The sequence below is a fragment of the Fonticula alba genome, assembly GCF_000388065.1.
Source record: "Fonticula alba strain ATCC 38817 unplaced genomic scaffold supercont2.8, whole genome shotgun sequence".
NCBI lineage: Eukaryota > Rotosphaerida > Fonticulaceae > Fonticula > Fonticula alba.
The window spans coordinates 553,414-562,325 of NW_009242978.1; the positions used below are offsets into that span (position 1 = coordinate 553,414).

Genomic DNA, 8,912 nt, shown 5'->3' on the forward strand with positions numbered 1-8,912 from the left:
GGGGGGGGGATGATCAGGCAAGGGGCACAACGGAGGAGATTGCCACCCCCCGGCGAGGGGGGGACAGCCTCGCACTGCCTCCCCAGATCCCTCCCCCGGCGGTGACCGCGGCCGACCGCGCCCCGGGATGGGGGCGCGCACACGCGGGATTCACGAACGCAATAGCCGCCCCCCGCGTCCCCCCTTCCGCCCCCGCTCCCTCCTCGGCTTCCCCGGTCGCCCCGGCCCGTGATGCGGGCCCCGCCGGAAAGCCGCCCGGACCCGACCAGGGCGCGGGGGGAGGAAGGCGGCAGCGCCGCCAGGGAGCACGTGTGTCCCCTGGCAGCCGGAGGCCAACGCACGGCCCGGTGCCGCGGGAGCCATTGCGCGCGCGATGGCCTCGACAAGGAGCCGGCGATCTGGCTGATCACATGGGGGTTTATTGTGCCAACGATCAAGTCGCGGCGCCGGCGGCTCACGGGTCCTCCGGGCCGTCCGCCGGGAGGGCCGGGGCGTGCTGCAGGGGGAGGTGGTGCCCGGCCGGCGGTAGCCCGGGCCCGGCATGGTCGTCCTCGGAGGAGGTGACGAAGGCCAGGTCCAGGACGTCCTCGCCGGCGGTGGCCACCTCGATCAGTGTGGCCAGCCAGCCGGCCGGGCCGTCCATGTTGAAATCCACCGAGGGGGATGCCCCGGGCGAGGGGGGAACCGGATCGCCCGGGTCCTCGGCCGCGATCGCGGCATCGGCCTCCTCATGGTCGGTGTCATCGCTGTCGGCCAGGGCACCGGGATCCTCCGGGTGGAGGAGCTCCCGCGACATTGACCGAGTCACCGCCTCCGAGGTGGGGAGACCCGTGCGGCGACGCCGGCGCCGGGTCCCGGGCACACAGGCACACCCGCCGGCTGGCGCGGCCGAGCACAGGCGACAGGGCGGCCGTGACCGCGCGCCACCGGTGGGCTCCGAGGCGGCATCGGCCGCCTCCGGGTGCGGGGATGCCGGCGAGCTGTCGCCCTCGGAAGAGGCGTCCGATCCGTCGATGATGTCCAGCTCACGCAGGGCCGACTCGAGGGCGAGGCCGAGCCAAGACACGCGCTGTGAAGGCGAGGGCGCGGGGATCGGCCCATGCCCGGCGATCCGGCGAAAGACCCCGCGACGAAGCAGGAGGGCCCGGGCGTTCGAGGGTGAGCGAGAAAATACACGCAACCGGGAGGGCGAGAGCAAAGCCCAGTCGTGGCGACGAGGCGGAAGCGGAGGCGGGGCCGGGAGGGGGAGGGGAGGGGGGAGCACCGAGCAGGAGATCACAACGCACAATCGACTCCCAGAGGGTCTCATCATCAGACGGCTGGGGGGTCATCCTTGGGGGGAGGGGGGACCCCCCCCCGCCCCCCCCCCCCCCCCCCCCCCCCCCCCCCCCCCCCCCCCCCCCCCCCCCCCCCCCCCCCCCCCCCCCCCCCCCCCCCCCCCCCCCCCCCCCCCCCCCCCCGGCGTCGTGGCGGGCCCCGCGGCGGGGCCATTTTCATGTGCACACACCCTCGGGGGCGGCGAAAACAGCCCCGGCTCTCACGCCGGTAGAAATGACAGGGCCGCGGGTGCCAATGCTCGCACCGCGATCGGCCACAGCACAGATCTCCCGCCTCCTGACTGCACGCGCCATCGTCGTCCCCTCCCCCCCCGCCCCCCCCCCCCGCACTGCGTCTCTCGCCGCCCCTCCTCCCTCCGTCGCTCCCTCCCTCCCTCCCTCCCTCCCTGCGCCCACCTCGCCCCCTTGGCCTCGCCTGCCGGCCCCGCCCGCTCCCCCTCAGCCCAGCCAGCAGACAAGATGCAGCAAGCCTCGCTGCTCGGCCGAATCACCTCCACTGAACTGCTGCCCCTCCTCCGACAGTATGCCGCAGCCACGTCGGCCGCCGGCGTCGAAGCCTTCCACACCAGCAAGGGAGCCCATGGTACCTCGAGGGATCGCCTCGCCGCGCTGTCCTCCCCTGCCGCCTGGCCGGAGATCTCGCCCCCCGCCCACCGGCCGTGGCCGGCACTGACACACATTCCTCGCCCCCCCCCCCCTCTCCAGGCGTCATCACGCTGATCGGCGGGTCGACCAGCTTCGCCGGGGCACCCTTTTTCGCCGGGATCTCCGCCCTTCGCTCGGTATCCCCCTCCTTGGCACCTATGCGTGTGGACGATGGACAGGCTCGCCGCTAACGTGTCCAAACGCCCGAACGCCCTGTCGCCCCCCCCCCCCCCCCGGCGTCCCTCTGCCTTCCCCCAGGGCGCGGACATGGCCCATGTCATCACGGAGCGCAGCGCGGCCGCCGCCGTGAAGGTCCTCTCGCCCGAGCTCATGGTGCATCCCTACCTGCCCACCGGGGACCTGGAGGACCCGGACCACGAGGGCCAGGCGCCAGAGCTGTCCGCCAGCAAGATCGCCGCCCTGGCGGCCAAATGCGTCCGACGCTCCGAGCACTGGCTCCAAAGCAGCCACGCGTTGGTCATCGGTCCGGGGCTTGGCCGGGCGCCGGTGTCGCTGGCCACGGCCGATGCCTTCCTCCAGGCCGCCGCTGACCTGGACATCCCGGTGGTCGTGGACGCGGTGCGTGGCAGCGCCGCGATCCTCCCTCGCCGCCCACCTGACGCAAACCACTGACAATGGGCTCCCTGGCGGCTGCCTCGCCCCTCGCGCCCGCCCTGCCGGCGCCCGCACGTATGCCCCGCTGGGCCGGTCAGGATGCGCTCGGGCTCTTTGCCGACCCCGAGCGCACGTCCAACCAGTGTCTGATCCTCACGCCCAACCGCAAGGAGCTCCTTCGGCTGCTGGGCGACGCGGTGACGGTGCGCCCCTCCCCCGCCATGACCGCCGCCGGGCGGCCTTTACAGGCCGGTTTTGCGGCTCGGCTCGCCCCTCTGACCCCCCCCCCCTCCCCATCCCGCCCCTCCCCCGGGCGCGACCCGGATGTAGGATGCCCTCCGGCCCGTGGTGACTGACGCCCGGCTGGTTGACCTGTCGAATGCCGACATCCAGGGCCTCTTCAGGGACCTCTCTCGGCGCTTCCCCCGGTCTCTGGTCGTGGCCAAGGGCCGTCATGATATGATCATCCAGCTGACCGGCACCGAGCCGGAGGTTTTCTGGTGCAGCACCGGCCTCGGGTCGCCCAGACGCGTTGGCGGCCAGGGCGACCTGCTGGCAGGGGTGCTGGCGGCCCATGCGGCCCGGCTGCACCTGGTGAACTCAATCAACACGCCCCTGCTTCCGGCGGCCGCGGCATTGGCGGTCGAGCTGTGTCGCGATGCGGCGGCCGAGGCCTTCGCCAGCGCCGGGCGCGCCATCGGCGTGCCGGACATCCTCCCCCGCGTCGGGCCCTGCCATGATGCTCTCTTTGGCCAACTGGCCGAAAAGCATTCCCGCTGACCGGCGCCGCCCGGTGCTTCGGCGGGGCCCGGCTCCCCTGGGGGGGGGGCCTCCTCGGGAGCCGGCCCCCGCAGGCGCAAAAGCGAGCGCCGGCCTACCAATGACACGCAGAAGGCCCGAGAACAATGGCCTGTGCTCGATTGAAAGAATGTGGTCTATTTCTCGCGGGACATTTCAGGCACCCGTGTTCTCGGGCACACAGCACGGGGGCGAGAGTGCGGGCGACAATATGGGCCGGCCGGCCGGCCGGCCGGCGAGCAGAGGGTGGACACGGGAGAGGCAAAGAGAAGCACGACACAATGCTCCTGCGGGCGAGGCGCAGGGCCAAGAGAGAGAGAGGGAGAGAGGGAGAGGGAACACTCCTTCTCCCGCCTGTGACACCGTCTTGGCCGGCTGGCCCCCGGGGGTGCGGGGTGTCCTCCTGTCGAGCCGGGGGCACGCTCGCATATGTGTACACGAGAGAAGGGAGGAGGCGGAGAGCCGGAGCGGAGTGGCTCTTGGTCTCTCCCATTTCCAGCCCACCCCTCACACGTCCGACACAGCTGGCACGAGTGCCCCGGCCGGTGGTCCTGGCGCGCGTCCCCCCCCCCCCGGAGGCGGGCGGGGAACCGAGCCGCCCCTCCTCGGTCAAGCGGGGCAGCTTGTCGGGGTGTCTCGCGCCAAGAGGGCGTTGGAAGTGCCATGCCTCTTCTCGGCCGCGCCCGCGCCCGCGCCCGCCCCCTGGGCGCCTGTCGCGCCGGACGGCCCCTCATCTGAAACATTGGGCGGCGGCGGTTTTGTCGTTCCCAGTGCGCAAGGGGAGTCCACCGACCGGGGGTGTCTGGGCCAGTGCGGCGACTGCCAGCGGTGGTTTTGCAACGGCGCATGGTCACTCTACCAAGAGAGCCACCTCGTTTGGCAGATGGGCGTGAAGAAGGTGCGTTGCGGTTTCAAATACCCAGGGCTGGGATTCGCGCCAGCTGGCCCGCGACCACGGTGACTGGAGTTCAGACGTGTGCCCCCCCCCCCCCCCCTGCCCGCAGCAGTGCGCAGCCCCACTACTGAGAGGTGGCCGTGGTGCGGTACTTCTCCAGCAGCACCAGCCCCGGGGACCGAGGGGCCGGGGGCTGGTACACCGGGAACCGGGTGCGGAACTTCGACAGGTCGGTGATTTCCTCGCCCAGCGCCGACACCGAGGGGTCCTCCTCCGGCTCGACATACGCATCAGCCAGCGTCGGGGAGGTGGTCGATGCTCCGGTCGACGAGGGAACGGAGCTGTGGGCGGCCTCGACGGGCGCCTCGTCGCCATCGGCACGCGGGCTGGCCAGGTCGCCGGAGGTGGAGGAGGTCGGCGTGGCCACCACCGGGACCGGGTCCACATGGCTGACCATGGCGATGGTCAACGAGCTGGAGGAGTCGGCCTCCACGACGTTGGTGCGGAAGAGAGAGGTCACCTCCTCCTTGGTGACCGAGTCAAGAGCCGCAAGGAGGTGATCGACTGCGAGGCGGCAGGGGGCGTGGAGCGATGTCAGAGGCGGAAGGCCGAAAAGCGAGAGGCACCGTGGCAGGGTATCCTGGCGTAGATCCCCCCCCTCACGCGGCCATCCCCGCTTTGTGCATCAAGGGCAGGGAAAGGGATGGCACAGGGAGCATAGCTGGGGCAAGAAGGAAAAGGAGGAGGAAGAAGAAGCCAACGGGGCTGCCTGCCCGCGAGGGAGGGGTGCGAGGCACAGAGGCACAGAAACACCCGAGGCGCGCGCGCGCGAGAAGGCAGGCAGGCAGGCAGGCAGGCAACCGGGCGGGCGGGCGGGCGGGCGGGCGGGCGACAGACAGACGGACAGACAGACACACACACACACACACTGACATACATACACACACACACACACTGACATACACCCACACTGACATACACACACACATACACACTGACATACACACACACACTGACACACACACACACACACACACACACACACACACACACACTGACACACACGCGCACGCACCCTGGTCGAAGAAGGTGTGCCCCGCGACGATGGAGCTCCACCAGCGGGCGGCCTCCTGGCCGAGGCGCTTGTCCTTCTCGGCCACCAGGGCCTTAACCGCGTCGACGTATGCCTGGAAGGACTCATCCGAGAGGGTCTCAAACTCCGTGACCAGGGCCCGGCGCATGAAGGCACGCACCCGGGACCCGATGTAGCCCGGGGTCCGGACGGCGCTCTGCACCAGGATCTTCAGCCCGGCCGAGCCAGACCCAAAGGACACATCCGAGTGCACCACATACCCCAGCTGCTCCTTGGTGCGGAGCTGGTTGAAGGCCGGCGACTTGATGATCTGCGCGATGACCAGGATGGCCGCTCGCAGCCGGAGCGACTGGTCATCCGTGCTGGAGGGCCCGAAATTGTAGGTGGTCAGCAGGGCCGAGTTGGTCTCGGACTTGTCGGCCAGCGGCTGCAGCAGCGCATAGTGCGCGGCCTTGGGCAGGATGAGCTGCGTGCGGGCCGGCGGCCGGGGGTACGCCTCCCCGGCGTCCGGGGCACCGGCATTCACCGACAGCAACTTGTCCTCCACCAGCTTGGCCATGGCCACCGCCGACTGGGAGCCCGAGTCGGAGACGGAAATCCCAAGGGGGGGGGGGGGGGGAAGGGGCAGTCACCCATTATGGGCAGAGGTTAGACCGCTGACGGAAACCCACATGGCGCCCAGGGGGCCCTCTCGCCCGGCGGCAGCGGGGAAAACATGGCATACGCGGCACAGGGCACGGGATATGGACCACCACAGGGGGGTGGGGGTGGCGGCGACGCACCTCGGTCGAATGGTTGCCGATGATCAGCCCGTCAATGCAGAAGGTCTTCAGCAGCTGCGGCAGGAGGGACGAGATGAACTCGAAGGTGATGCCCGGCTCAGTGAGGTCCACCTCGCTGGGGATGTTGCTCTCCACGGCGCGGTACTCCTCGCCGCCGATGAGGGCCGCGCGCAGCTGGTGGTCGCTGAACTGGATCTTGTGCAGAGCGCGCGAGGTCTCCCGGAAGGCCAGCATGTACGGGTGGGTGCGGCTGGCATTGATGAGCGCCCGGTTGAGGCGCTCCTTGAGGACGACAAAGCGCTCGGGGTTGATCTTGAAGTTGACAATCCGGTCGAGGATCGACTCCAGGAAGACCAGCTGCCGGTCGTTGTAGCCCGAGAGGTTGAGCTACGGCCACCAAGAGGGCGCGCGCAAGTGGCGGCGGAGAGACCCGGCCAAGAGAGTGGGTCAGGCCGAGCGAGGGAACGCAAGCACCCTTGCCCGTGCACGTGTGCGCGCGCGCGCGCGCGCAAGATGCCCTTGGGGGGAAAACGGAAAAAAGGGCACACATACCTCCAGGAAGTCCAGCTTGTTGTCGAACTTGTAGTCCAGGCCTGCCAGGGAGGCGCTGTACGAGAAGGTGGTCAGATCATCGCGGATCAGCTGCGTCAGCAGCGACGTGGCCACGGCAAAGCGCGGGGTCGCATAGTTCAGCGGCCTAGATGATCAGGGGGGGGGGCGGGTGACAGCCGGGGTGAGGGGGGACGGTGTGCGAGAGGAGGATGAGTTAACAAGCAAAGGGCAGTGCAAGCATGTGTGCGTGCGTGCGTGCGTGCGTGCGTGCGTGCGTGCGTGCGTGCGTGCATGCGTGCATGCGTGCATGTGTCGCCGTGCACAAGGTCGGCGCAGGTGCAAGAGGCTGACATCGACGCACGTGCGGATCATGAAGCTCGCCGAGGCCTTCGGAATGTTGAAGGTGTTATCCTTCTTGTACCAGAGCCGGTTGCGTGGCGTGTCCAGCACCAGGGTCGGGTACATGGTCATCTCCTGCTCCGGGAACCAGGAGCACAGACCGGTTGGAGAGCGAGTGTGCGTGGGTGGGTATGTGTGCGTGTGTGTGTGTGAGAGAGAGAGAGAAAGAGACAGAGAGCGGTCGGAGTAGGCGGGAGACAGGGCCAAAGAGGGCACACGCGGGCGGCAGGGATGCGAAACGCACACTGCTGGTCGTCGGCTCGAGGATGTCGAAGTTGGTCGGGATGAATGCATTCGGCTCCGGCAGCGCGAGCCCAGGGTTGGGAGTGGTGGACTCCAGGCGCTGTGTGGCGCGCGCGCGTGCACGGCCAACAAGAAAAGCACAACCAAAGGAACAGGTGAGCCAAAGGGAACCGGCCATGGGGAGGCGGGGCGAGAAGTGGCAAGGGACACATATGTGTGCGCGTACAGCAAGCAGGCTCTCCGAGAAGGGCTCAACCGAGTGCTGGGTACCGTACCAGCGCTCCTTGTGCCAGGTGCCGGGACCCACGGGCGTCGGGGTGGAGGTGCCACTGGTGCCCTCGGACTCCGAGGCCGACAGGGCGGCGCTCGCCTCATCGGCGAAGTCCGAGCTGACCAGGAAGATGATGGCCTTCCGGGGGGACAGCGACTCCAGGGCGCGAGTGATGAGCTCCGGGTCATAGGCCTTGTGGATGTAGGGGCCAGCGACCACATCCTCCGGCTGGTAGATTTGCATGCCGGAGGTAGTGGCAATCGCGTGAGACATCGGGTTCTGCGGCTCGAGGAACTTGAACTGCATGTCGGCCAGGAGCTTGTTCTGCGCGCGCGCGCGCGTGTGTGTGTGTGTGTGTGTGTGTGTGTGTGTGTGTGTGTGTGTGTGTGTGTGTGTGTGTGTGTGCGTGCGTGCATGCGTGCGTGCGTGCGCGCGTGGAGATCATCCGGTTGGTCATGTCGGGGTTAGTCAATGCATGGGAGAAAGGGGGGACCACGCCATCAGGCAGCACGAACCTCATCCCAAATCCAGGCCTGCGGGCCGGAGCGCTGCAGCAACGACACATAGTCAAAGATGATCCCGGCCACCTCGTCGGCATTCTCTACATGCACGGGCCCCCTCCCCGGGAGCGTGGTCAGTGCTGAGAAGCCAGTGCAATGGCGAAAGAATGATGGGCGGGGCAGGACGGGGAGCGAATGCCCAGGAGAGGCGCACCGAGACCCGAGGGAGTGAGCTCAATGCTCATGCTCAGAATGTCGAAAGAGCTGCTGGAGCTGCTGGAGCCAGAGCTCAGGCTGGTGGCATAACCTATACGGGGGATGGGCGGGGAGGGGAGAGGGGGACGGAGGCGATGGGGCAGGCAGATCACATCACAACACAGTACAACACAGCAGAGTTAGCGTCCAGTGCGATTGTCGTGCAGAAGGGAAGACAGGTGACAGAAGAGACAGCGAGAGAGAGAGAGAGAGAGGGAGGGAGGGAGGGAGGGAGGGAGGGAGGGAGGGAGAGAGGGAGAGAGGAAGACAAATGTCGTGCAAAGGAAGGACGCACCCTTCTCCATGAGCAGAGCCAGCGCACTGCCGGGGCCCTCGTGGCCAAGCAGGTGGGAGATGTACCACGAATGCCGGGCACCATAGTTCTCGGCCGTGGTGGGCGGGAAGGTGGGCCAGTTGATGCGCATGGTGCGCTGGTCATTGACCGGCACAACACGAACCTTACGCTGGGCGTTGACGTGGGGACGCGCGACCGGTCAGAGAGAGGATGACCCGAGCGCCGGCGGGGG

General features: G+C 68.6%; 3 protein-coding genes across 3 annotated transcripts in view; 1 reads left to right on the forward strand and 2 right to left on the reverse strand.

Moving 5' to 3' along the window:
• Positions 1-397: 397 nt before the first annotated feature.
• H696_04780 (hypothetical protein) lies at positions 398-1,349 on the reverse strand. The gene is made up of 2 exons (XM_009498644.1): positions 1,287-1,349; positions 398-1,069 (listed from the first exon to the last, which is right to left on the reverse strand). Exons 1-2 carry the CDS (start codon positions 1,329-1,331, stop codon positions 455-457), a joined length of 660 nt encoding a protein of 219 aa, XP_009496919.1. The 5' UTR covers positions 1,332-1,349; the 3' UTR covers positions 398-454.
• Positions 1,350-1,726: 377 nt separating this feature from the next.
• H696_04781 (YjeF) lies at positions 1,727-3,517 on the forward strand. The gene is made up of 5 exons (XM_009498645.1): positions 1,727-1,920; positions 2,043-2,119; positions 2,241-2,561; positions 2,696-2,800; positions 2,928-3,517. The coding sequence occupies exons 1-5, from the start codon at positions 1,797-1,799 to the stop codon at positions 3,375-3,377; spliced, it is 1,077 nt and encodes a 358-aa protein (XP_009496920.1). The 5' UTR covers positions 1,727-1,796; the 3' UTR covers positions 3,378-3,517.
• An 855-nt stretch (positions 3,518-4,372) lies between these two features.
• The window catches only part of H696_04782 (hypothetical protein), a 6,966-nt gene continuing 2,426 nt past the window's right edge, over positions 4,373-8,912 (reverse strand). The window contains exons 6-15 of the mRNA XM_009498646.1: positions 8,681-8,849; positions 8,345-8,437; positions 8,146-8,231; positions 7,586-7,954; positions 7,361-7,459; positions 7,079-7,191; positions 6,718-6,862; positions 6,166-6,552; positions 5,366-5,954; positions 4,373-4,854 (exon numbers count right to left, since the gene is read on the reverse strand). Coding sequence (XP_009496921.1) covers positions 4,415-4,854; positions 5,366-5,954; positions 6,166-6,552; positions 6,718-6,862; positions 7,079-7,191; positions 7,361-7,459; positions 7,586-7,954; positions 8,146-8,231; positions 8,345-8,437; positions 8,681-8,849 — 2,490 coding nt within the window. The 3' untranslated portion in view covers positions 4,373-4,414. The remainder of the gene's footprint in view (positions 4,855-5,365; positions 5,955-6,165; positions 6,553-6,717; positions 6,863-7,078; positions 7,192-7,360; positions 7,460-7,585; positions 7,955-8,145; positions 8,232-8,344; positions 8,438-8,680; positions 8,850-8,912) is intronic.

What these genes read in the sequence shown, in the direction of transcription:
- H696_04781 (XM_009498645.1), top strand. Translation starts at nt 1,797, where the DNA reads ATGCAGCAAGCCTCGCTGCTCGGCCGAATCACCTCCACTGAACTGCTG. An exon ending in TCCCGGTGGTCGTGGACGCG is followed by an intron (nt 2,562 to 2,695) that starts GTGCGTGGCAGC and finishes TGGGCCGGTCAG; the next exon opens with GATGCGCTCGGGCTCTTTGC. An exon ending in TGCTGGGCGACGCGGTGACG is followed by an intron (nt 2,801 to 2,927) that starts GTGCGCCCCTCC and finishes ACCCGGATGTAG; the next exon opens with GATGCCCTCCGGCCCGTGGT.
- H696_04780 (XM_009498644.1), bottom strand. Translation starts at nt 1,331, where the DNA reads ATGACCCCCCAGCCGTCTGATGATGAGACCCTCTGGGAGTCGATT. An exon ending in AGACCCTCTGGGAGTCGATT is followed by an intron (nt 1,070 to 1,286) that starts GTGCGTTGTGAT and finishes TCGCCTTCACAG; the next exon opens with CGCGTGTCTTGGCTCGGCCT.